Source organism: Vulpes vulpes, chromosome 3 (assembly GCF_048418805.1).
Source record: "Vulpes vulpes isolate BD-2025 chromosome 3, VulVul3, whole genome shotgun sequence".
Classification (NCBI taxonomy): Eukaryota; Metazoa; Chordata; class Mammalia; order Carnivora; family Canidae; genus Vulpes; species Vulpes vulpes.
Genome location: NC_132782.1, coordinates 17,159,524 through 17,186,806, shown reverse-complemented (window position 1 = coordinate 17,186,806; position 27,283 = coordinate 17,159,524). Strand labels below are relative to the sequence as shown.

Below are 27,283 nucleotides of genomic sequence, written 5' to 3'. Positions count from 1 at the left end.
AAAAGTAGAAACTACCCAAATGTCCATGAATTGATAAATGGATAAATAAAATTTGGTATTATCCATACTATGGGAATATTCTTTGGCGATAAAAAGAAATAAAGTACTAGTAATATACATTATAAGAAGGATGAACCTTGAAAACATGCCAAATAAAAGAAGCATTATATATTGTATGACTTCAATGTCCGAAATAGGCAAATTTATAGACTAAAAATAGATTAGTGGTTGCCTAGAGCTGGAGGGGTATAGGTTGTGGGGGTAGAAGAGGAAAGGAGTGATTGCTAATGAGTACTGGGTTTCTATTTTGGGAGAACAGAATATTCCAAAATTAGATTATGATAATGGCTGCACTGTAAAGATTTCAAAAATTGTACAATTTAAGTGAATTGTATGAAATTAATTATATCTCAATAAAGCCATTTATTAAAAAAAGTCTAGGCAGGGGAAATGTTTTATGATTGAGTCATTATTCAATCCTCCATTCATTCGATCCATATGTACTGAATACCTTCTTAATGCTTCCTTATGGTATTAACATCATTTGCAAGTAATTATTAAGTAAATATTATATGACTATAGCTTTAAAGTGAAATCCTGTCACTTTATCAGTTTGGTATGAAATTATGGTTTATTAGGAATGTACACAGACGATGAAATCAACAGGGAACAAAATATCTGAAGCACAGACCCTGTCAAAAGCCAGAGACAAACAAAATCCTGAAAGCAGTAAGGGGCAAACAACTGGACAGCCCGGGTGGCTCAGCGGTTTAGCGCCACCTTCAGCCCAGGGCCTGATCCTGGAGACCCGGGATCGAGTCCCACGTCGGGCTCCCGGCATGGAGCCTGCTTCTCCCTCTGCCTGTGTCTCTGCTCTCTCTCTGTGTCTCTCACGAATAAATAAATTAAATCTTAAAAAAAAAAAAAAAAAAAAAAAAGGAATACAACTCATCAGAAACCACAGATGGCCAGAAGTCAGTAGGGTGATATATTCAAAGTATGGGGGTGGGGCGGGGAGGGGGACGGGTAGTATCTGTTAATCAAGAATTCTATATCCAGCAAAATTATCCTTCAGAATGAAGGTAAAATAAAGACATTCTTAGAAAAATAAAGATCGAAGAAATGTGTTGCTAGAAGACCTGCCCTACAAGAAATACTAAAGAAGTTCTTCAGTTTAAAAGAACATGAGGGGATCCCTGGGTGGCTCAGCGGTTTGGCGCCTGCCTTTGGCCCAGGGCGCGATCCTGGAGTCCTGGGATCGAGTCCCGCGTCAGGCTCCCGGCATGGAGCCTGCTTCTCCCTCCTCCTGAATCTCTGCCTCTCTTTCTCTCTATGCCTATCATAAATAAATAAATAAATCTTTAAAAAAAAAAAAAAGAACATGATACCTCAAATCTATATGAAGAACATTGATAATTAACTGAAGATACATGTAAAAGCTGGTATAAATTTTTCTCTTTTCTCCTTTCAACTGATTAAAAAAATAATTATAAAACCAGTGTTTGGTACCTAACATATAAAAATGTAATATATATATGACAATAGAACAAAGAGGGGAGGAAGAATAATTATAATGAAAGAATTTCTTTTACTGGAATTGAATATTAATCTGAGGTAAGTTATGATAAATTAAGATGCATATTGTAATCCGCAGAGCAACCAATAAGAATACCTTGAAAAAAAGGAAAAAACAAAAAAGAATTAAAATTGTTCATTGAAAATATATCTATTTATTGGGTGCCTGAGTGGCTCAGTTGGTTAAGCATCTGACTCTTGATCTCAGGGTGGGGAGTTCAAGCCCTCCACGCTCAGCATGGAGCCTACTTCAAATAAATGTATTTAGGGCAGCTCTGGTGGCTCAGCGCCGCCTTCAGCCCAGGGCCGGATTCCGGAGACCCGGGATGGAGTCCCCACATCAGGCTCCCCACATGGAGCCTGCTTTTCCTCTGCCTGTGTCTGCCTCTCTCTATGTCTCTCATGAATAAATAAATAAAATCTTTAAAAAAAATAAAAATAAAAATAAAATGTATTTAACACAAAAGAAGGCATCAAAGGAGAAACAAAAGAACAACAAAAAGCAACATATAGAAAACAGCAAAATGGGAGGCATGATTCCAACCACAGTGATAATTACCTTAAATCTAAATATATTAAATATTCCAATCAAAAAGCAGAGATTGTCAGACTAGATTAAAAAAAAAAGATCTGACTATATGCTGTCTACAACAGAAACATCTTAGATTCAAAAGCTGAAAGTCGGGGCACCTGGGTGGCTCAGCAGATGAGCGTTTGCCTTTGGCTCAGGGCGTGATCCTAGGGTCCCGGGATCGAGTCCTGCATTGGGCTCCCTGTGAGGAGCCCGCTTCTCCCTCTGCCTATGTCTCTGCCTCTGTCTCTCATGAATAAATAAAATCTTAAAAACAAACAAACAAAAGCTGAAAGTCAAAGAATGAGTATAAGCATTACCACAATAAAAAACAATTGGGGAAAAAAATGTTCAAGGCAAAAAAAAATTACAAGAGATAAAAAGGCACATTTTATAATGACAAGTTAATTCATGAAGAATATGTTACAATTACAAAGACCTACACAACTAACAACAGAGGCCCAAAATAAATTAAATAAAAGCTGATAAATTGAGGGGGAGAAATAGACAAACAAAACCAGCTGGAATTTCAATACTACTCAATGGATAGAACAGACAAAAATTAGCAAATAGCGAAGACTTGAACAGTTCTATCAACTAACTTAACCTAGCTTGTAGTTTGGTAACATCTCACCTAGCAACAGCAGAATACACATTATTTTCAAGCACACATGGAACATTATCCAGCATAGATCATATGTTGGGCATAAAATTAGTAAATGATAGCCCGTGGGCCAAATCTGGCATGGCAACAGAGAACACACATGGCTTACAAAGCAAAAACTACTTAATCCTTAGCCCTTTAGAGAAAAAGTTTATGGACACCTATGGTAAATAATAAAATAAAACTCAATAAATGAAAAAGAACTAAAGGCATACAAAGTACGTTCTCTGACAACAACAGAATTAGATATCAAGAGAAGGAAATTTGGGAATCCATAGTATTTGGAAATTAAACAACACTCATCGATCAAAATGCAATTTAGAAGAGGTTTTGAACCAGGGCACCTGACTGGCTCAGTAGGTAGAGCCTGTGACTCTTGATCTGGGGGTTTTGAGTTTGAACACCACACTGGGTATACAGATTTCTTTAATGGGATGCCTGGGTGGCTCAGTGATTGAGCATCTGCTTTCAGCTCAGGGAGTGATCCCGGGGTCCTGGAGATTGAGTCCCTGCATCAGGTACCCTGTGCAGGGAACCTGTGTCTTTCTGTGTCTTTCTGTGTCTAAGTCTTATGAATAAATAAAACCTTTAAAAAATAAAAAAGAAATTAAAATATATTTTGAACTGAATGAAAGCATATTTATGAAAATGTATATGATTAGTTAAGGCAGTCCTTATATTCACATACATACATGTTATACATAAATATGTATTTATATATTTAAAAATCTAAATGTTACAAAAGGAGAACATGAAATCAAATCAGAAACCTGAATTTCAGTCTTCATTAGAATGAGAGCAAATTGAACCCAAAGAAATAGGAAGAAAATAATAAAAACCAAAGTGGGAATCAAATAAGTAGAAAACAGAAATACTAAGTTTTATGAAAACACAAGAGATCTTGTTTAACCAAAACAATTTTGAAAAAGAACATGAGGGATCCCTGGGTGGCTCAGCGGTTTAGCGCCTGCCTTTGGCCCAGGGCGCAATCCTGGAGTCCCGGGATCGAGTCCCACGTTGGGCTCCCGGCATGGAGCCTGCTTCTCCCTCCTCCTGTGTCTCTGCCTCTCTCCCTCTCTCTCTCTCTCTCTCTCTCTATCGTGAATAAATAGATAAATCTTTAAAAAAAGAAAGAAAAAGAACATGACTGGAAGACTTTCTGATTTCAAAACTTAATAGAAAGTCTGAGGCACTCCTGCCACCAGAGCCATGATGCCTAAAAAGGGAGCAAGGGAGGCCACAAAGGCCTACCTGGCTGTACATTAGCCCCAAGGAAAATAATACACAGCTCTAGACTGGAAAGCAAAAGCCCAGGGAAGAGGAGAAGCAGGGAAAGAAGCTGATAAGGCTGTAGATGACTCCAAAAAGGAGAAATTTCTAGCCTCAGAACAGAGAGAGGATTATGATGATCACCAGCAAAAGTGTGAAAAGGCTCATCAACATCAAGAACCATACAGGGTGGCACAATCAGGAAGGTTACACAAATAGATCTGGAAAAGCCAAAGGAGCTTTTAAGAAAGATAAAGACAATGAGAAAGCAAAAGAGCACTATTAAAATGCATTTAGTGGGAAGACAGAACAGGCCAAGGTTGACTTCACCTGCCTGGAGATCAACCATAAAGAACAGAAAGAAATGCAGGAGGTCACCAGGAAGAGAGAAGAAGCAAGGAAAGCAAAAGATGATGCCACTTCGGATGCCTGGGTGGCTCAGCGGTTGAGTGTCTGCCTTCGGCTCAGGGCGTGATCTCAGAACCTGGGATCCAGTTGGGCTCTCTGCAAGGAGCCTGCTTCTCCCTCTACCTATGTCTCTGCCTCTCTCTCTCTGTCTTTCATGAATAAATAAATAAATCTTTTTAAAAATCATGTAACTTGGGCAGTGGCTCAGTGGTTTAGCGCCGCCTTCAGCCCAGGGCCTGATCCTGGAGACCTCAGGCTCCCTGCATGAAGCCTGCTTCTCCCTCTGCCTGTGTCTCTGCCTCTCTGTGTGTGTGTGTGTCTCCCATGAATAAATAAATAAAATCTTTAAAAAAATAAAAAATAAAAATAAATAAAAATTATGTAACTTTATCAGGAAAATGAATGCAATCACTTACTCTAAATAAGTAAGCATGGCCTGTGGAAGGAACTAGGCCCTACTGCCATGACCTTTGCTGTGTCTTGCCCACTCTCTGCCCTGGCACCATTGACACAGCCCCTCAGAGCCAGAAGCCCCGATGTGGCCTGTGGTCTTCTCTACATCATCTTTGTCTCCTCTACATGATCAATAAATGATCAATAAATCACTTAGGAGGAAGGGAACTGGGGGGCTGGGGAAGGAACAGCTGCTATCTTTGCAATGAAAAGATGAGGACTGTATTTCCTATGTAATCAATGGAATGGTCTTGTTTTCAAGACCTCTGTTGGGGGGCAGAGGGAGTAATACAGGAGGCAGGGTAAGTTTTCATTTGTCAGGCAGATTGTGCCTCAAGGGGCAGTTGTGCCAGGGTCAGCCATTGATGAGTTTGCAACAACCAGACCCAGACTATTTCCTGGAAGCTCACTCAGAGAGAGATTATATTTTAAGTCCCTGAGGATCATGGCTCCCTCTAACTGAAGCCTTCCTTCTCTGCCTTTCCCTACCCCATTCCCAGCCACCTGGGCAGAGCCAGGATCCAGTTTTAACCCTACTCATCTATCATTTCAAGAAACTTCTGTTTATTCAGCAGCATTCAGGCAAACCACACTCCATAAATTCAATGTATGTATTTGGCATGTTAAACTTCACACTATCACTTAAAAAAAAACACAAAAAAACCTCGACATAAAGCTATAGTAATAAGACAGTATGATACTGGCATAAGGAAAGACGTATCAGATCATTAGAGTCTATAAATACATCTTTACATTTATGGTCAGCTGATTTTCAACAGAGGTAGCAAGGCAATTCAATAGAAGAAAAACATTCTTTTTAACAAATAGTACTGGGTCAACTGGATAGCCATATATAAAAAGATGAATTTAGAAACTTACACACAAAAATTAACTCGAAATGAATCACAGACCTCAATGTAAGAGACTGGGAATAGTGACGGACTGCAAATGGACATATGGGATCTCTTTACTGTGGTAGAAATATTCCAAAATAGGACTGTGGTAATGGCTGCAAAACCAGGCAGACACACTAAAACTCACTGAACAGTACACTTACACTAATAATTGGTGAATTTCATGGTATGGAAATCATACCTCAATAAAGTTACTTTAAACCTCTACCTAAGTGACAAATTCTCAAGGAAGCAACTCTTTTTTTTTTTTTAAAGATTTATTTATTTATTTATGATAGACAGAGAGAGAGAGAGAGAGAGAGAGAGAGAGAGGCAGAGACACAGGAGGAGGGAGAAGCAGGCTCCATGACAGGAGCCCGATGTGGGACTCGATCCCGGGACCCCAGGATCGCGCCCTGGGCCAAAGGCAGGCGCTAAACCGCTGAGCTACCCAGGGATCCCCAGGAAGCAACTCTTTAAAAAAAATTTTTTTAAGTACTCACAGGTGAAGCTCAAGCTTATTCAATGTCAATTTTTCCAAGTCTACTTCTCCTAAACTGATTTAGAAAAAAGAACTGTTTTTGGATGTAAAAAGTCAGGAAAGCATGGGGACCTCTCAAAGACTGGATTCTCTCTCCATTTTTCATTCCAAGCTAGTTGACACAGAGCCTCCAGGAAGTTGTCAATTACTGTTAAAGTATTCTTATTGATACTGGCTCCAGCTGAGGGTGCTAGTATCAATATGAAATTAAATTTAGTATGAGTGATAGCTTAGGTAACTTATATGACCCCAGAAGATCAGGAAAAAACATATCCTAGAAAAAAGAATCAGAGTTGAGAAAAATCTAAAATTTCATGCCACATCCCTATCAGAAATTTTCACATAAAAAGTATGGGGCGCCTGGGTGGCTCAGTCAGTGGGCATCTGCCTTTAACTCTGGTCATGATCCCAGGGTCCTGGGACTGAGCCCCGTATTGGGCTCCCTCTCCCTCTGCCTGCTGCTCCCTCTTGTTTGTGCTCTGTTAAGTATCTTAAAAAAAAAAAAAAAAAAAAAAAAAGACACAAAAAATTTCCATTTAGCTTTACATAAGCTGTTATAGAAGGACAATCTAAAGGGCCAAGTCACCATTTCAGTCTTTAGGCACTTTAACCAAAAGTGTCAGACTGAAAATGATCTTGTAATAGTGATACTCAATATTTCGTGACATCTTTCAATTCCTTTGTTTCCATGCTGCAAAGATAAGCAATACATTTAAAAGATGAAATTTACTTGAGTATAAATCTATAGTGACATGCAAAATCAAAAACTGAATTCTTTTCAAATACATCATCTAACAACTTAAGTGCTCTATCGTTTTATAAAAAACCTCTCCATATTAATGTGCTACATTAGAGATAAAAAAATCATATGAGGGACTCCTGAGTGGCTCAGCAGTTGGGTGTCTGCCTTTGGCTCAGGACGTGATCCCAGGATCTGGGATCGAGTCCCACATCGGGCTCTCTGCGAGGAGCCTGCTTCTCCCTCTGCCTTGTTTCTGCCTCTCTCTGTGTGTCTCTCATGAATAAATAAAATCTTTTTTAAAAAATCATATGAAATGAGATAGCACAAACCACCGAAGTATAAAAACATAATATTTTAAAATATTCTATTCTAATACTATAAGAGACCTTTAAAGGACAGTTATAAATAGCTCTTAATACACTACTTAATACACTACTAATAGATTAGTAATATTGGTATATATTCCAGCCCAAGATCAATTTCTATTGCCAAATGCAATTCTCTTCATACTTCTAGAAGAAACAAATCACTGATTCAATTTTTATAAGGTCTTACAACTGAGATATATTCAAATACTTTATATCTTAAGATAGTGACATCCTCATCAGCAAGATGTACATGATATAAAAAAAGTCTTCCAAAAAAAAAAAAAATGTCTTCCAGTATTTTACTTTAAAATTAAGCGCTAAAAAAAGAAAGTGGGAGACAATTATATTACAAACACTTATCTATCCTATAACATAGGACCATCAATGTTATCTTTTTTTTTTTCAATGTTATCTTTTAATTATTACTGTATCTGGCTGTCTGTTAAGTAAGAAAAGGCCATCTCAATATGAAAAATATTCAGGATTGCAAAGGGAGATCCAGAGCCTTCTAAAGATCCACAAAGTGAAAAATATACACAAAATAATGGAGAAACAGGCAAAAAGTGGAAAATTCTGTTATTTTCTTTGTTAAAAAAGACGATATGGAAATCTAAAAGAATTATTTTCATGAAAACAGCTGATAAGGAATTTTTAGTAATTTGTAATGTTGAGAAATGTTAACATTCAAAATAAAAGCTGATATCTAGTTTTCAAATTCAGAAGTCCTTTAGCATGTTTAGCCTTTTCTCTTTGGAGACTTCAGTTTGCAGTGAATAAAGGCTACCACTATTGATGACTCTTCACTGAGATTTAAGAAATAAAATTCTTTATCTGCTAATTGGTGCTAAGTATCAAGGACTTTATTGGTTAAGAGTAGACAGAAGAAAATGGTTAAGAGGCTTCACAGAAACAACTCCTGCTGGCACATTACCCACTAGAGAAGACAAAGACTACTTATGTGAACTCTAAGACTCCAGATTAAAATCACCAAAAAAGTCCCTTCGTGTAGCACCAAGTCCAAGCTCTATAAAGTAAACAGAAGCTAAACAATTTCTAGCTTAGTTAAAAATAAGTATCATTTTTTATTATGTTTCTATAATTTTTCATTTAAGCTAGTAAAGGTGTCACTTAAACAATTTGTAACTTTTGATATAAACCAACTTAAGCAATTACTTATCTCCCAACCAGTACTTTTTTTTTGGTGTCTTTAAACAAAGTGGGAAAACAATATTCCAAAACAGCATTTTTCAAGCAAATTTTAGTGTGTGTTAAGTATTGCAGTTTTAAAAACAAAAATGTACTCACACTGTTATGAATTAATAAAATGCAGTATCTAATTTGGATGTGAATATCTGGTATAATATTTTTCATGAAAAAAAAAAGTGAGTTTCAGTTTAATCAGCAACTTTCTGAGTTAACAAACTTGAAACAGTGTTACTTAGGAGAAAGAAAAAAATGACAACATAAATGTTCCTTGGGGCACTTTGTTTTGTGGCAGCTCACAAGTTTACATACTATCATCTCTAACTCCATCTAATGATGACTTTAAAGAGGACAGTCTCGCTCCTTCTCCTAAGCATCCTATTCATACTACTTCTCCAGCTAATTCGTAATCAAAGATGTTTCTAAAACAAAGAGGCCTGCATCTTAGAAACTACTGTTGTGAAGGCATGCATTTTAGGAATAAAAAACACATGCCTTAAGAAATGTGTATTCTATTCAGGCATTATTTATTTGCCTTGGTTTTTCTCTCTCAGTAAAGTTTAGAATATTACTCCTCTACATGAAAATTAGAGCAGGGTCTCTGAGCAATGCAATGGTTGGCCAACGAAGTCACACCACACTTATAAAGTACATATGCCTGTCCACGATTTCCCAATATATATTCAATTCATTATCTTCAATTTGTTCAATCCATAAAGCACTTCTTACTTGGATATACAATCTGATCCTACCAAAGGCTTATAACTTAAAATATTAACCATAAGCCATCTTTACATAGGTCCAAAAAGACCTCAAGAGAATGGTGCTATTTAAAACAGAATAGTTACTTGTCAAAAACAATATAAGAGATTCTTTAGAAAGGCCCTTCCAGTACATACCTGTAATATCAAGAACAGAAGGAGATGCAATGTAGTACCTATGAACTGTTTCAAGAAGTTGAGCACCATGACCTTGACCTTGAAATGGAGTCAGTATCAGCATCTGACTACAGTAAAGAAATGATTTTAAAATTAAAATATCACAACATGATCCGTTTAAAAATTGCAAATCACTATAGTATTAAGAAGATTTTAAAGGTAGGTTTTTTTTTTTTCAATCGACCTTCAAGACATCCAAAAATTATCGAGATACTCAAAATTGGTTTAATCTTCCACAGTTTCAAAGGGAACAATGAAATAAATCACTACATAGCCAATGAATAATGGTGATTTTTTTAAACAAATCAACACTATTATAACAAGTATTGGAAACTTCAGCAGTTCCTTCTTCTGAAATAAAAGACAAGGCACGTGTTATACCGCCAATTACCTTACACGTGGCCGGGTTTTGTCTGGGTACACATAGTAATTATAGACTGTCATGTAGCCTACGGTCGCAAAGAGCGTAGCTCCATCCTTATTATACTTCTCAAATCTGCAGATAAAACAGAAAGCCAAGCAGGTCAATTACAGTCGCGCTCCCATGCAGTGTCCATTTTCTTTTCCATTCTCTGACTGAATTTTCAGTGTCAGCAAGCTACTCTGTGAGGGCCCAATGGGTACACCTGCTATGTTCTGAATGTACAATTCACTTAATTGGTGTGCAGCAACTTGGATAAATCAGACCTCTTTACATCACTTCAGTGCACTTGCCTATTATAAAGATGAATAGGTGGCAAGTAAAAGAAAACACAGGCAAAGCTCATTTTACTGTTTAAGCCTACATTCAGGGCCCTAACGGACAACAGCATTTAATTCAGCTCTATTCTCAAGGTCTCCGACAGCATAATGAAGGAAAACTCAAGCCTCATAAACAATAGTTTTTCTTTCCTGGGAAAAATATCATTATACTGTCCCAATAATTGGGCCGCCACAATTAAAATGCTGGCTTTGTGGAGGTAATAAGGTCTACTGTTGCTTTAGAACTGTACTTACACTAGAAAGTAGTGCCATCTTTCATCATCCACGTCAATAAAGCTAGCAGTTTCAATAAACCACATCAAAAAGGTCTGAAGCCTTTCATGATATTCTCGAAAGCCTCTACATGTCATGTCAGCCTAGGGAAAAAGCCAAGAAAAGTCAGGTGAAACTCATCACAGAGGTAAGTGAAAGTCTGTAGAACACAAAACTGTCCTGTGGGAAAATGTTTAGAAGTTTCAGATTAAGATGTGTACACAGACACACATACAAAATAGATCTTTGTTTTTAATGCTGACAGAAACTTGTTTCCTGAAGCTAGAAATGAGTCACTGAAAATAACAAAACAGCATACAGATTTCAGGCAAATGGAGCACTTTAACCCAAGAAATATTTAGATTTATCTTTACCTTGTATATTTGAAAGGTAAAGTTTTCCCCTCCTGTTGGACTGAGAACAGAGTATGTATGGAGTAAGGTTCCAAATGGCTTGAAATCAACTTCTTTTTCCAGCAAAGAGAGAAAATCATTTGTGTTTGTACAAAATCCAGGTGGGATGATTTGTCTAATTTTGCCCTCAACATCATCTGCCTAAGGGATAGAGGTTAAAAGACATAAGAAAAAATTAATAACAAATTTGACTTTTGGTTGAATATGCTTAGTTTCTCTGAAATGGACAAAACTCACCAAAAAAAAACAAAACTGCAGTTTACAGTTAAAGTAGTAAACATGCGGTGGACTGGGAAAGGATGAGGTCCGTGTACACAAGAGACTACCACCCAGCTTGGAGATGAGCATGAATATGACACAGAAATAAAACAGAAGATGCAGGTAGCTGGCAATCAAGTACAAGAATGAGGGCAATGCTACTGAAATTTCTAACATCGGATAGAAAATGCTGACTATATCCCTTGGGGACAATTTGAACTGGCCCAAACAAAAGGCTGCTTATTATTTTATGTGTGTCAAGGAAACCATATTATCCAAGACACGAAAAGATCACAGCAGTAGTAAGGTGAGGCTGCAGTCTGACTAAATGAAGAGCAAACTCACAATGAACAAGTAGACAGGTCATAACTCCTTCATATACTAAACTCAGTATTAAAAGGACAATTTAAAAGATATACCCACTTAGGACATACATAATTTATATGAATGGATATATTATCCACTCATCCCTATAATGTGACACAATTTTTATAGACTTGGATTTGTGACAGTAAAAAGAGACAAGCCTGGACAACAAAATTAAACTCAGAGACTAAAATTACCCTTGTTAAACAACCTCAATGAATGTTAAAACTATCAGCTGAGCAGACTTCATAATCCCTTTCAAAACCCCAAAAGACCACTTGATTGAATACATTTACTACTTCTCTTTAACCATGAATATTTGATGAAGTCTTACAATAAAGTATTACTGCTTCTCACCAGGCAATAAAACTTAATGAATTGGTCTCAACTTAACAAAACCTTATCCCTCAATACAGTCCCTAAAAGCCTGACATTACATTCAACAAAATGAGCTTGCATTCTATTCAAACTTTTTCCTGAACAATGAGGCCAGGTTTTTACTTAATGGAGTTTGCCGTGAGTTCAGCTGTAATGTTTGTATTGTATCTATTTCCACAAGGACTGACACAAGAACACTTTGTGTTAACTTACTAAGCAGCTCTTTCATACCGTTTACATGCATGATGGGTATTAGTTCTAAACCAAGACCCTTGCTACTTAGCATTCAAAACAGGGAAATTAAGATGCTTAGGACAAAATACACTACAAAAGGCTAATACAACATGCTACTAATTCCTGTCCTTTCAACCATCTTTTAACTAAGTAGAAGCAATGCACCTGCAGATGAATAGCACTTTATTATCATTCAGTTACATTTTAGGATAGAGGAGAACCAAGGATGGAGTTTATCACAAACAAGTTTTATTTTCAATGCTCTGGTACCACCAACATTTATACATAACTTGTTTATAGCTATAAAAAAAGAAGAGCTATTATTTAAAATATAGCTCTTCATTATTTTACCCAACAACTTATTTCTAATATGCATTTATTCACCATCAAGACCAAATAAACTGCATTTGATATTTTTTGTTTAAACTGCTATCTAATGTGAAGAGACTATATTAAACATATTTTATAGAATATATACAATTTCAGTAATTACAAGAGGAAACTGTAATAAGGAATGACTTTAATGGGTCTATAATGTGTGGCAATTAAAATCCAAAGTAGTGATGGGTAAAGTATATTTTTAGTTCAAGTTAAAAAAAGTCAAGAAATGCTCCTTCCAAATAAAGGGTTTTATAATCTATCAGTTTAAAAGAAAACACTTCAAAGCACTTATAGTGTATTTGATTTTAACTTTTAAAAACTTTCCTATATCCTGTCTTCTCAACAAGGTGTTGCAAACTATGATTAAATAACTTCACATATCTTGCATCAAATGTACTTAAAAGATTTCTTAGAAAATCTAGTTTCAAGTAGCAATTCTAGTGGAAGTCAGAACAACCCAAAGGTCTGAGATCAACAAAGTTGAAAGAGAGTTAACTTTCAGCCTTCAAAGATACCTATTTATCGTAATAAATATCTTCAAATAAATATTTTGCTCTGGGCAAGCTTACACATTAAGAACTTTTACAGGAGAATAAAAGGCTAAGTTTAAAAACAAGGAATCTGTTATATATAATAGGTTAGAGAAAATGTGTATCAGATATATTATATAAAATATAGAACATAAAACCAAATGGCTCTTCAAACCTAGAATTCAGAATCTTGCTTCACTAAAGGAAAAATGTAAGCATTTCTCTATTAAATAGATTGTTTAAAAAAAAATCCTAAACCACTTGTTTTAGAGATCTTTACTCTTCTAATTTAGTTCAGTTAAATATTCATTTTTCATATAAGATTACTGGCCAGAGGGCAGCCCGGGTGGCCCAGCGGTTTAGCATCGCCTTCGGCCCAGGGCCTGACCCTGGACCCTGGGATTGAGTCCCGCGTCGGACTCCCTGCACGGAGCCTGCTTCTCCCTCTGCCTGGGTCTCTGCTTCTCTCTCTCTCTCTCTGTCTCTGTCTCATGAATAAATAAAATCTTAAACAAACAAACAAACAAAAAAGGTTACTGGCCAGATAATAAATCATCACTACAGAAAAACATTACTTTAAAAAGAAATTTTTTATTTTTAAATTTTTTATTCATTTATTTATTTTAGTAGGCTCTAAGCCCAAGATGGGGCTTGAACTCACAACCCCTAGATCAAGAGTTGCATGCTCTGGGTGCCTAGATGGCAAAGTTACTTGAGCCTCTGATTCTTGGTTTCAGCTCAAGTTGTCATCTCAGGGTCATGGGATCAAGCCCCAGGACGGGCTCCAGGCTTACTCAGCATGGAGTCTGCTTGAGTTTCTCTCTTCCTCTGCCCCTTTCCCTGACTCTCCTGCAAGTGTGTGCACATACTCTACCTCTCTAAAAAAAAAAAGTCACATGCTCCAGTGACTGAGCCAGCCAGGCACCCCCATCTCATCTTTTTTAAATTCAATGTTGAGCCAAACATTAACTGAAATCTTTTAGTTCCAATGCTTGTGGCTAAGTTCAGATTCTATTTCTGAAGATCACTGAAAAATTCCCTACCTTCAGGATATTATTTTAAACTTCAATTAAAATTATGGAAAAATAGGGACACCTGGGTGGCTCTGTGGTTGAGCATCTGTCTTTGGCTCAGGTCGTGATCCCTGGGGTCCTGGGATCAAGTCCTACACTGGGCTCCCCGTGGGAAGCCTGCTTCTCCCTCTGCCTATGTCTCTGCCTCTCATGAATAAATAAAATCCTTAAAAAATTATGGGTAACATATCTATAAAAAAAATTAAAAGTGGTGTCTTGGCACAGCCTGGGTGGCTCAGCAGTTTAGTGCTGCCTTCAGCCCAGGGTGTGATCCTGGAGACCTGGGATCAAGTCCCACGTTGGGCTCCCTGCATGGAGCCTGCTTCTCCCTCTGCCTGTGTCTCTGCCTCTCTCTCTCTCTCTCTCTCTCTCATAAATAAATAAATAAATAAATAAATAAATAAATAAATAAATAAATAAATAAATAAATCTATCTTAAAAAAAAAAAAAGTGGTGCCTGGGTGGTTCAGTTGGTTAAGCATTTGATTCTTGATCTCAGCTCAGGTCTTGATCTCAGTGTCATGAGTTCAAGACCTGCACTGGGCTCCACGCTGGGCATGGAGCCTAATTAAAAAACAAAACAAAAAACTGTGTTAAAAAAAGATAAGAAATTAAGCTGAATAGATCAAGAATCCAGAAAGCAACCTGATCTACTTAATAAAGACATGTCTTACAAATGTTTTCCAAACATTTAGCAATAGCTTTTTTAAAAATAAGTATAAAAGGTAACTGTTCTATTTAGTTCTTAGATGAGTCATGAAGAAATGTTTTAGATTGTATACGCTCTTGCTATGGTCATTTCAACTTCTAATGTTCTATATACTTTGTTACACATGTGATATTCCCATAAAGCAATTTTTGCTTCTCCTCCTTACTACAGAAAGCAATGTGCCTAAGAATACCTGGTAGGCTGCTATGATATAAATATGTTTACACTTTATTTATATTTATACACATTTGAAAACCAAATTACATCTTTAATATCTTTTCCTAAATAGCACCATTTGTGTAAATTTGTCTATAGTGAGTTATTTTTGAAATAATGATTTAAAAAGGCACGTTAAGTAGGTGGTCCTTTACGAGGCTAAAGTGGCAGACTTAATTAACATTGACTTTTTTAAAAAAGATTTTATTTACTTATTCATGAAATATACAAGAGAGAAAGGCAGAGACATAGGCAGAGGGAGAAGCAGGCTCCAGGCAGGGAGCCTGATGTGGGACTCAATCTTCAGACTGCGGGATCAAGCCCTGTGCCAAGGGCAGGTGCTCAACCACTGAGCCACCCAGTCATCCCAAGATTGACTAGAATTCTAAGATTACCTAAAATATGCTACAAAAAGAAGCCAAGAAATTTCCATACCTATTTAATTTGCTCAATCTTACATTACCTGACAATATTTAAGCTGTGGAAATTTGAGTACTGTTAGAGAATTAACAGTGTGAACTTTTTCACTACTGGTAAAACAAAGGTAGTATCCTATGATTTATACTGCATTAGTATTTTGCTACCTAAATTTATATATTAAATTCTAAGAAATCTCAAGATATAATTTTAAAGCTTTTCATATATTTTATAAAAAGTATTACGAAAACCAGTCACAATTATAAAAAAATATATAGTGAAATATTAGTCTACCAAAGATTATTTTTCATTTCCTCAAGATTAAATATTTTTAAATGCCCAGGGTTTTTCTATAAGAATGCTAAAGAATCCAGAAAATTTTAAAAATCGCTCTCATCTACTCTCAAATTCAATCCATATTAGTGGGAGACAAGGATAAAAGAGATGATTGAAGTTCACAGATAATACAAACTGTACCCATGTATTTCAGCTTCCTGTACCAAAGCTTTTCCAAGAAATGTTAGCAATTAGCAAGACAGAACAATCTTAGTTATACACTCTTACAATAAAAGGCAATGAAATTACCTTAAGAGAAAGCAGGAGGCTCTGAAAAGTGTAAGGTTAAAGAAAATGAAGACAACACAAATAAATGGAAAGATATACTGTGCTCATGGGTTAGAAGAATATTATCAAAATGTTCATAATACTCAAAGCAATCTACAGATTTAATGCACCTTTCATCAAAATACCAACAGCATTTCTCACAGAACTAGAATTAAGGATCCTAAAATTTGTATGGAAAAAAAAAATAAAAAAAAATAAAATTTGTATGGAACCACAAAGAACCCTGAATAGCCAAAGCACTCCTGAGAAAGAACAAAAAAGGTGGAGGTATCACACTCCCTGATTTCACACTAGACTACAAAGCTAGAGTAATCAAAACAGTATGGTAATGGCACAAAAACAGATACAGAGATCAATGCAACAGAATAGAAAGTCTAGCAATAAACCTATATATATAGGCAATTAATCAACAACAAAGGAGTCAAGAAGTCAACAAACAATAGGGAAGACAGTCTCTCCAATAAATAGCATTGAGAAAACTGGACAGCCACATGCAAAATGAAACCGGACCACTCTTACACAGTATACAAAAATAATTCAAAATGGATTAAAGACTTGAATGTAACACTTGAAACCATAAAACTCCTAGAAGAAAACATTGGCAATAAGCTCTTTAACACTGGTCTTAGCAATATTTTTTCAGACTAGTCTCCTCAGACTAGTTGCTCCTCAGGCAAGGGCAACAAAAGCTAAAATAAATAAATGGGGTATCACATCATACTAATAGTGGAGAACCCTCATACACTGGCAATGTAATTGGTGCAGCCACTATGGAAAATAGTATGAAGGTTCTTCAAAAACTTAAAGACAGAACTACCATACAATCCAGCAGTTCCACTTCTGGATATTTATTGAAAGAAAATGAAAATACCAATTTGAAGAGACATAAGCATGCCTGCGTTCACTGCAGCATTATTTAGAATAGGTAAGATCTGGAAGCAACCAAAGTGTCCATCATAGATGAATGGATAAAGAGTGATATATGTAAATACCATATATACATACACACAATGGAATATTAGTCATGAAGAAAATGAAATCTTGCCATTTACCACAACACAGATGAACCTACAGGGTATTATGCTATGTGAAATCTAAAAAACCAAACAGAAACATCCACAGATACAGGTAACTGTTGGTTACTGTACAGGGCAATGGGGGTGGGAGTTGAGGGGGTGGGCAAAATAGGTGAAAGGGATTAAGAAGTACAAAATTCCAGTTATAAAACAGTCATGGGAATATCACACACAGCACAGGGAATGTAGGTAATAATACTGTAATAACTTTGAATGCTGACATATGGTAAGAGGACTTGCCATGATTATTTCATAATGTATAAAAACACTAAAAAAACAAAAAATGGAATCACTATAATATATACCTGAAACTAACACATGTCAATTATACTTCAATTAAAAAAGAGGTCAGGAGGCATTGATAAAAACAAAGTCAGAAAAAAAAAAAAAGTCAGAAACAACCATACAATGAACAAACCATCAGTGTCTGAAAAATCAAGTTTATTGTAGTAAAATTCAGAGTAATTATGTTGTCTTTAAAGACGATAGCTAGTGGAGATGTTTTACAACATCAATTGTGTCTAAAAACTTTTACATGCAACTGGAGAGCTCAGCTTGGAAAAGAAAAACAGATGATGAAAGATTAATGTAATGGCAAAATTCTAATAAGCAAATTAACTTCTAAGCTGATGTGCTGTGGTTTCTGACCACCTAAAAGAGTGTATTTTTTAATACACAAAAATAATACTATGAAATACAGTCTGTGAAAACTCCAATATGATATGTAATAGTCCCAAACATAACACATATAAATCAAAAATCTTGATTTTTTTTCCAATTTAGACCACCTTCTCCAATCTTCCCTATCTCAGTTAATAGTACTATTAAGTTTAAACAATAGGATCCTCCTTGTTTCTTTTTTCTGTATCACTGTGTTTAATTAAAAAGTAAATCCTACTGGTTCCACCTTCAAACTACCTACAACATTGCAATGTTCTGGTCTCCCTGCAGTGTGTTCTCTCCAGAGCAACCAAAAGAATCTTTTAAAAACATAAGTCGGGCAGCCTGGGTGGCTCAGAGGTTTAGCGCTGCCTTCAGCCCAGAGCCTGATCCTGGAGACCCAGGATGGAGTCCCACGTCGGGCTCCCTGCGTGGAGCCTGCTTCTCCCTCTGCCTGTGTCTCTGCCTTCTCTCTCTCTCTGTGTCTCTCATGAATAAATAAAATCTTTAAAAAATAATTTAAAAAATTTTTAAAAAGGGCAGCCCCAGTAGCGAAGCGGTTTAGCGCCGCCTGCAGCCCAGGGCGTGATCCTGGAGACCCTGGATCGAGTCCCACGTCAGGCTCTCTGCGTGGAGCCTGCTTTTCCCTCTGCCTGTATCTCTGCCTCTCTCTCTCTCTGTGTCTCTATGAATAAATAAATCAAATCTTTAAAAAATAAAAAAATAATTAAATAATCAAAAATTAAAAAAAAAACATGAGTCATATCATATGACCCTTACCAACTTAAAACCTCTAAAAGCTATCAACTATTCTTACCCGACAAAATATAGTTTTGCCAACCCCGTCAACCATCTCATATCCTTCTCTCCATTATCATAATCATTTAACAACAGTGGTATTTCTGAGTATTCTTATTTCAGGGTTTTTGTTACTAGGCTCTTCCCTCAGGTTATTACATTATTACACTGACTCCTCTTCATTCAGGAACCAACAAAATGTTTCTTCATAACACTATTTACTATTTGTTTATTGACTGTTTCTCCTAGCTAGAATATAAGCTCCATGAGACAAATGATTTTGTTTTGTTGCACTCTTTCCCTGGCATCAAGACCACAGACGGTGGAATGAACATTTTTAAAAATTTTAATTTTATTTTTAAAAAAATTATTAATGAGAGACGCAGAAAGAGAGGCAAGAGACACAGGCAGAGGGAGAAGCAGGCTCCCCACGAGGAGCCCAATATGGGACTCGGTCCCGAATCCTGGAATCATGACCTGAGCTGAAGGCAGATGCTCAACTGCTCAGCCACCCAGGCATCCCTGAACATTCTCAATGCAAGGTGACATAGAAAAGGCAAACCCGGGATCCCTGGGTGGCTCAGCGGTTTAGCGCCTGCCTTTGACCCAAGGGCATGATCCTGGAGACCTGGCATGGAGTCTCACATCAGGCTCCCTGCATGGAGCCTGTTTCTCCCTCTGCCTGTGTCTCTGTACCCTCTGTCTCTGTGTCTCTCATGAATAAATAAAATCTTAAAAAAAAAAAAAAAAAGGTAAACTCATTCCCCCAACATCCACTACCCTTTCTTTTTTTATAAGGAGAAAAAAAAAGTCTTTGCCTGAACATGTAATTTAAATAAATGATCTTCGACCATGGAACAAATAATCCTACAAGAAGACATTATAAAAGATTGATTCCTTACTCCTAACACAGTACTTCTAAATGGAAAAATCTGGTTTTCAAGAATGGAACAATTAGAAGTCAATGCAAATACATAGCTATTTTCACTGCAAATAGTATTTGAAAGATTTACCAATAACTAAGTCAATAGTGCCTTTGGAAGAAATCAATTCAGCACTACCAGCTGGAACTTCTATTAAAAAAAAAAAAAAAAAAGACACCAAAACCTTCAAACAGTGAATTTTGTACAACATAAGGAAAACTACTACCTGCATTTTTAGTAAGAGTATCTAGGTGGGCTTAAGAATTTAAAAATCTAATAAGAAACATATACTTAGGGAAAAAATTCCACTTTAATAAGTCTCTCTTACATGCTAGTTTGTCTAACATTGTGTGAATTTGGACAAGTCCTTTACATGAGACAAATTTTTTTAAATTAAACAATAAAATAAGTCAAATCAACCAGTCTCAAGTCATGAGGTTTTAATAAAAAAAAGATGGGCCATGAGGTAGGCAAAAGATTTGTCAGAAGTTTAAAGTCAGTTTAAAGTCTTTAAAAAGTTGGTTTAATTGTTAATGTGTTAGGAACTGCTACTCGTACAGGAGGAAGTTATGATATCCAATATGCAGTAATACAGAAGATCTTTGCCCAGTTACATAGCACAGTATTATCAATATAACAGATCTGATCTGATAAAACTTCCTAGATTTTCAAGTCCAAATAACAAGATATTTTACTCTAAGAATGCAATTTCTAATTTTATAAATGTGATTCAGTGACAAAAATGACATTTCATTAAAAAAAAAACTGATGTAATTTTTTTAAACTGATGTAATTCTTTTTTTTTAATATTTTATTTATTCATGAGAGACACAGAGACAGAGAGCAACTCCACAGGTACATGTCTGAGGCAGAGACACAGGGAGAGGGAGAAGCAGGCTCCACGCAGGGAGCCCGACGCGGGACTCGATCCCAGGTCTCCAGGATCACACCCTGGGCTGAAGGCGGTGCCAAACCACTGAGCCACCCGGGCTGCCCTAAACTGATGTAATTCTTGATGAAAAGTTTCAATGCCTTGAAGGGAGGTAGGTAGGGGGATGAGTTAAAATAGGTGATGGGGACCAAGGAGTACACTTGCTTTGATGAGTACTGGTATTATACACCTGAAACTAATATTACACTGTACGTTAACTAACCAGAATTTAAATAAAACCTTTAAAAATTTTTTCAATGCTTTTCAACAGGAATGCCCAGAAATAAAACAACTCTAAAACATATAATTTTCTTAAGGTACCTCAGGGATTCATGTCCCTCTCAAATATGCAAAATACATTCATCCCATCCCAACAACCCCAAAAGTTTCAACCATTCCATTATCAACTCAAGTCCAAAATGTCATTTTCTAAGTTATTTCTAAGTTAACAGACTCTGGTTATGATAAATCCTGGGGCAAAATTCATTTCCACCTGTGAAACGAGAAAACAAGTTACCACTTCTAAAATACAGTAGTGGGACAGGCATAGGGTAAGTTATGGAGTTTCCCATTCCAAAGGGGAGAAAATGCTAGAAAGAAAAGAGCCACTGGTACTAAGCATTTTCAAAATCCAGAACGTCATAAATTTCATTAGGTTTCAAGGCCTGACAATACTATGACCTGCAGCTCTACCTTTGGGCCATTATTCCTTTTTCTTGAAGGGAAGCACATGTTTGCAGCTGAGTAATGCTATCAGTCTGTTTCCTACTTATAGAATTTTTTTTAAAAGATGTATTTATTTACTCATTCATTCATTCATGAGAGACACAAAGAGAGAGCACCAGAGACATAGGCAGAGAGAGATAGAGAAGCAGGCTCCATGCAGGGAGCCCGAAGTGGGACTCAATCCCGGGACTTCAGGATCACACCCTGGGCCAAAGGCAGACGTTCAACTGCTGAGCCTCCCAGGAGACCCTAGAATTTTGGAAGTTCATTAGCCTTTCCTCAACCTGTCAGTCCAAACTGGCAGCGCTTCTGTTGATATAACATTCTCAAAACCCTTCTAGGTCACCTGTGTCTGCTATAAGGGTTCATGCCATTAGATAAGATAGTCCTACAAAGGATATGATCTCTATTCAAACTCTACTCCTAGTTTTTGCTGAGATTATGGAAGAGATCCATGAGTCATGTATGTAATCTCTTCAGCAAGAGCAAAAGATTATCTAGCTATACTCCTGGCTTTCTCTCCAAAGCACACTTTCCTGACCATGAATCTCCTAATTTCATGTCTTCTGAATTTGCATAGACTGAGAATCTCCCAAATCATCAAGTCCTGAGTCTTCTTTGCTTTACAATTCTTCCCACAATTTCTCCCTTCTCACATTTACTATAAGCCACAAGAAACCAAGCCACAACTTCAATACATTGTTTGGAAATCTCCTCAGCTAAATATCCAAGTTTATGGCTTACAAGTTCTTCTTTCTATATAAATGTAGGACACAATTCAGCTATGCTTTCTGGCACTAAATAACAAATATTTCCTTTCCTTCATTTTCTAATAATATATTCATTTCCCTCTGACTCAACAGAGGTGATATTCAAAACTATTTCTACCAACATACTATTTATTTATTTATTTTTAAAGATTTATTTTATTTATTTATGATAGTCACAGAGAGAGAGAGAGAGAGAGAGAGAGAGAGAGAGAGGCAGAGACACAGGCAGAGGGAGAAGCAGGCTCCATGCACCGGGAGCCCGACGTGGGATTCGATCCCGGGTCTCCAGGATCTCGCCCTGGACCAAAGGCAGGCGCCAAACCGCTGCGCCACCCAGGGATCCCCCAACATACTATTTATAATAATACATTATTATCTAAGATGATACAGGCTTTTTCTCCCATGCTCCTAACTTTATTCTGAGCCCTCACCAGCAGTGCCTTTAAAGTCCGTATTTTGGGACACCTGGGTGGCTCAGTGGTTGAGTGTCTGCCTTTGGCTCAGGGCATGATCCCAGGGTTCGGGGATCAGGTCACACATCAGGCTCCCCTCGAGCCTGCTTCTCCCTCTGGCTATGTCTCTGCCTCTCTCTGTGTCTCTCATGAATAAATAAATAAAATGTTAAAAAAAAAAAAGTCCATATTTCTACCAACAGTTTATTCAAGGAAGTCTATGCTTTTTCTATCATGTACCTCAAAATTCTTCTAGTTTCTACCCATCACTCATTTCCAAAGACTTTTCTAAAGTTTCATTTGTGACAGTAGTACCCCACCCCTTGGTATGAAAATCTGTATTAGTTTCTATGGCTGCTGTAACAAACTACCACAAACTTGCAAGCTTAAACCCACAGAAACTAATTCTCTCACAGCCTAGAGGCAAAGTCTAAAATCAGTAACACTGAGCTAAAATCAGTGTTGACAGGGTCACACTCTCTCCAGAGGAGAATCTATTCCTTGCTTCTTCTAATTCTGGTGGCTACCAACATTCCTTGGCTTGTGGTCACATCACTTTGCCTTGGCTTCTTGAGGGGCCATATTTCGGCCTGTCCCAGATGCATACTTTTAATGCCTCTCCTTGCCTTCACTCTATCTTGGTTCATTTGTTTCAAATAGTTTTGTCATCAGCTTAACTGTCCATGTTCTTAAGAAAATGTGGGATCAGAAATGCAGCCAGAGAAATTTAAATAGGCAAATCCTATGTGAAGAAAAAGTAGGAAATTTAGCTATTGCCCTCTATCTTATTTAACTTCTGGGAAATTAAGTAATTTTCATGTTCGTAATAAAAAAACAAAAGTTGATAAACAAAATACCACTCTGATTACATAAAAATAAAAGGTTTTTCAGAGAAGGTCCACTCAAGAATCAGGCTAAGGATCATGATCAAAGTTTAACTGTATTGACAGGCAGACAATCACCTCCATAACTAAAGGAAAATATGTGGTTTCAAAGCTATAAGCTTTAAAGCTTTATAACAGATACTCTCCTCTCTCAAGCCTTTAAATTTTAAAACCAGTTTTATACTCCTATGGAAAACAGAGTTAAAGATAAATATATTTTTGTTCTTACCTCTACACAGTCAAAATTCTCATCAACTTTAGATGCATATTCAACACGGAACATTGTTGACAAGCTACCGGCAATATAGTATAACAGGATCTTCAGACCCTTGTAACCAAAAGCAGTTTCACTGAAAAGGAAAAAAATATTAATCTGAGACCCCAGAAAGACTCTCTGCAAAGTCATTACAAAGTATTGGCTCTACATATAAACAAGTTTAACTTTACTGGTAGTTTCAAGATTTTAAACCATACCTATTTTAAAAAGAAACATATTTATAATGAAACTGTGCCTCAGTTTTCCTCATTTAAAACTAAGAGAGGGACGCTAGGCTGGCTTAGTTGGTAGAGCATACAACTCTTGATCTCAGGGTTGTGAGTTAGAGCCTCATTTTGATGGAGAGATTACATAAAAATAAAATCTTTAAAAAATAAATAAATAAAATAAAATAAACGAGAATAATAGCATCTACTTCAGGGATGTTGTTCAGGTTAAATGAGCAAGCGTAACTACTTATAACGTTGACCAACATATTATACAAGTATATAATAAATGTAATATATCACTGATCCTGCTGGTGCTGCTGCTATTACTAGTACCAGAAGGCATTTCAAATCAGACACAAGTGGTATTAAATTGGTACCTCACTAGGCAAGCAGCTAAGATATAACTTTGGCCCCCTCTTTCCTCAGTTTACTACTTGCTTCCATCAATTAACATCCAGAGGTGCTGAAAGTGGTGAAAGCATATGTCTAATTACACCACCCTATGAACTCAGAAAGCAGATCTGGAGCTGCTGTTATTTTTCCAGCCCTGCTCCCTGCAATCCACCTATGCCTTGATATTCTCTTCTCTGGCTTAAAAAGAGTCTTCCAAAATGTGAATCTAAAATATCCAGAATAGGTAAAGTTAGAGAGACAGAAAACAAATTAGTGATTGCTAGGGCTGGGGAGAGTAAGGGAAGAAAAAGACAATGACTGCTAACTGGTTATGGGAATTTTGGTAGGAATGACAAAATATTCTAAAATTTATTGTGATGACTATAGAACACAACATACTAAAAAATCATTGAATTGTATACTTTATATAGATGAATTGTAAATTACATCTCAAAACAGTTTATTTTTTTAAGTGAATTCTGAAGAAGAGTGCCTGAAAGAAGCAGTGTCATTTTCAGATTCCTGTTTAGTCTTCCAAAATAAAACATGAGCATTCTATTCCAGAACTCTGAAAGCTATGTGCATAAACAGGAGTGGCAATGATAAGAGGATCAAGACCAATCATATTTGAGTCATAAGATACAGGGATTATCACGATTATGTGACTGTCAACTGTCACGTGTCTACCTTAGAATAGGCATACGCAACCATTTTTAATGACATGCAAAAAAGAATAAATGTACAAAATACCATTAAGAAGCATTATCTGTAAGACCAGATTGTATGCACCAAAGAAAGATTTTAAATAGCAGTGAGGAAGGGAATAAAATAGTTCCTTAAAGATAGAAATCCCAAAAGAAAACATTATCTTTATAATAAAATAAAACCCATTTGAAATACAAAAGGCTCAGGATGCCTGGGTGGCTCAGTGGTTGAGCATCTGCCTTGGGCTCAGGGCATGATCCCAGGGTTCTGGGATCAAGTTCTGTATCAGGGTCCCCGCAGGGAGTCTGCTTCTCCTTCTGCCTATGTCTCTGCCTCTCTCTCTGTCTCTCATGAATAAATAAAATCTTTAAAAAAACAAATAAGAAAGGCTCAATTTTGCTATGAATCAATATATAATAAAATATAATTATTAATATTTAAAAGTACATAAAATGCCCGATCTGATACATTAATAATGAAAAATTCTGAGGAAATTTGTTCCATGAAGAGATACGTTAGGGGCACCTGGTGGCTCAGTGAGTTAAGTGTCTGCCTTCCACTCGGGTCATGATCCCGGGGTCCTGGGATCAAGGCCCATGTCAGGCTCCCTGCTCAGCAGAGCCTGCTTCTCCCTCTGCCTGCCCCCCAGCTCCCCTCCCATGCTCTCACTTTCTCTAATAAATAAATCTTTAAAAAAAATTCAAAACACATTAAGTAAATACGTGAACAATGCTGAAATAACATGTAGGTAAAATAGCCACAAAGGGCAATATATTAAATGTCAACTATGTCAAAATACCTTTTCCTACTACAACAAAGCAGGATTCCTTGGGAAAATGGCTGACTGCAGAACTAGTAGAAAAAGTGTAAGATGAATCTTGAACATCTTATTGTATCTGAAAGTAAAGTATCCACAAAATGATGATATATCAAAAGGATTCAAAAACTAGTTTGAAATGGGATAATCTGGGCAGCATAATTAATAATAACAGATTATGACCCACTGGATTAAAAAAAGAATCTTTTAGTCCATTCTGATATAAACAAAGAAATACATAAGGGGAAAAGAGAAGCTCGTCCTTATAGAATCCCAACTAATAAATGTAGGTGTTTCTGACAGAGTTAGAAAATCATTTTATAATCACAGTAAAATATTGATGCAATCAAGAATCACCAATGGATTTAAAACTACTGGCTCAAAGTCTGATGGGAAACAGGATCTTTGCAGGCTCAAAGTATCTCCCCATACTACATAATTACATAATAAAGGAAAAAACCTTACAGTGGAGAATGCTGACAGACACTTCTAAACTAAGTGTCTATGAGCTTCATAGTCAGATTGCCTGAACTTCAAAACCTCAACCTTGGTCATTCACATGTCCTTAAAAGCAACCATTCAATTCCACCAATATGCAACGTAATAAACGATAATACTATCGCAAAGACAGCTGTGAAAATTAAATGAGATAATGCATCTCTAGCACTTTGTGATAGGTATTATACAGTAAATTGGTGTCTCAATGTCACAAATGCCATTCTAATATATATTTTAAAATAAATTACACAAAAAAACAGCAAAGAAAATGGTCTGATTTCTAGATCTTAAAAGAAAAAATTGCTTTTTTTTTTTTTTTGGCGACATTAATTTGGCAAAGTTACTTACTCATCCCCAAAGAGTTGATGGGTATATTCAGGAAAGAAAGTTCTAATGTCATTCTCAAGATCTTCAGGAAAACGAACTGTTTAAAAGAATAAAAAATATAGACATATTAAAGATACTAAATTAAAGATATTAAAGGTGACAGGTATTACCATTTCAAGAATTTCACTATAACTAGGATACAGCCAACATTTTTTTTACTTAAAATGTACTTTTCCATTATCTGATTTACACTGGATTCTATGAGACAAATGAACAATGAAAAGTAGAATATCACTTGGAGTGCTTCAGCATCAAAACCCAACTGATTCTAAGAATTAGAAAATGACAAAGGCACATGATTTAGTTTTTTTCTTCTATATGTTTAGATGCAATGCAAAAAGAAAAAAAAAGCAAAGACACTCTGAAATAAGAAAAGCTACAGCATCAAAAAAAAAAAAAAAAAAAAAAAAAAGACCACCACAGAAAACATTCTGAGAACAAGAGTAATCTGAGTTTTGAGGAGGCCTCTATCATTAAATCATTCTTTATCAGTGCAAGATGATATTCATGCTGTTCCCAGGTTTTGGGGTGGGTTGGTT

At 36.5% G+C, this 27,283-nt stretch overlaps 2 protein-coding genes across 4 annotated transcripts in view; one reads left to right on the top strand and one right to left on the bottom strand.

Annotated features, from left to right (window-relative positions):
• Nucleotides 1-27,283, top strand: part of SLC25A12 (solute carrier family 25 member 12) — a 300,020-nt gene that overhangs the window by 132,768 nt on the left and 139,969 nt on the right. The window lies entirely within an intron of this gene.
• Nucleotides 1-27,283, bottom strand: part of HAT1 (histone acetyltransferase 1) — a 62,767-nt gene that overhangs the window by 17,580 nt on the left and 17,904 nt on the right. The window contains exons 3-8 of the mRNA XM_025994039.2: nucleotides 26,706-26,781; nucleotides 23,688-23,808; nucleotides 11,014-11,193; nucleotides 10,622-10,743; nucleotides 10,017-10,121; nucleotides 9,587-9,693 (exon numbers count right to left, since the gene is read on the bottom strand). Coding sequence (XP_025849824.1) covers nucleotides 9,587-9,693; nucleotides 10,017-10,121; nucleotides 10,622-10,743; nucleotides 11,014-11,193; nucleotides 23,688-23,808; nucleotides 26,706-26,781 — 711 coding nt within the window. The remainder of the gene's footprint in view (nucleotides 1-9,586; nucleotides 9,694-10,016; nucleotides 10,122-10,621; nucleotides 10,744-11,013; nucleotides 11,194-23,687; nucleotides 23,809-26,705; nucleotides 26,782-27,283) is intronic.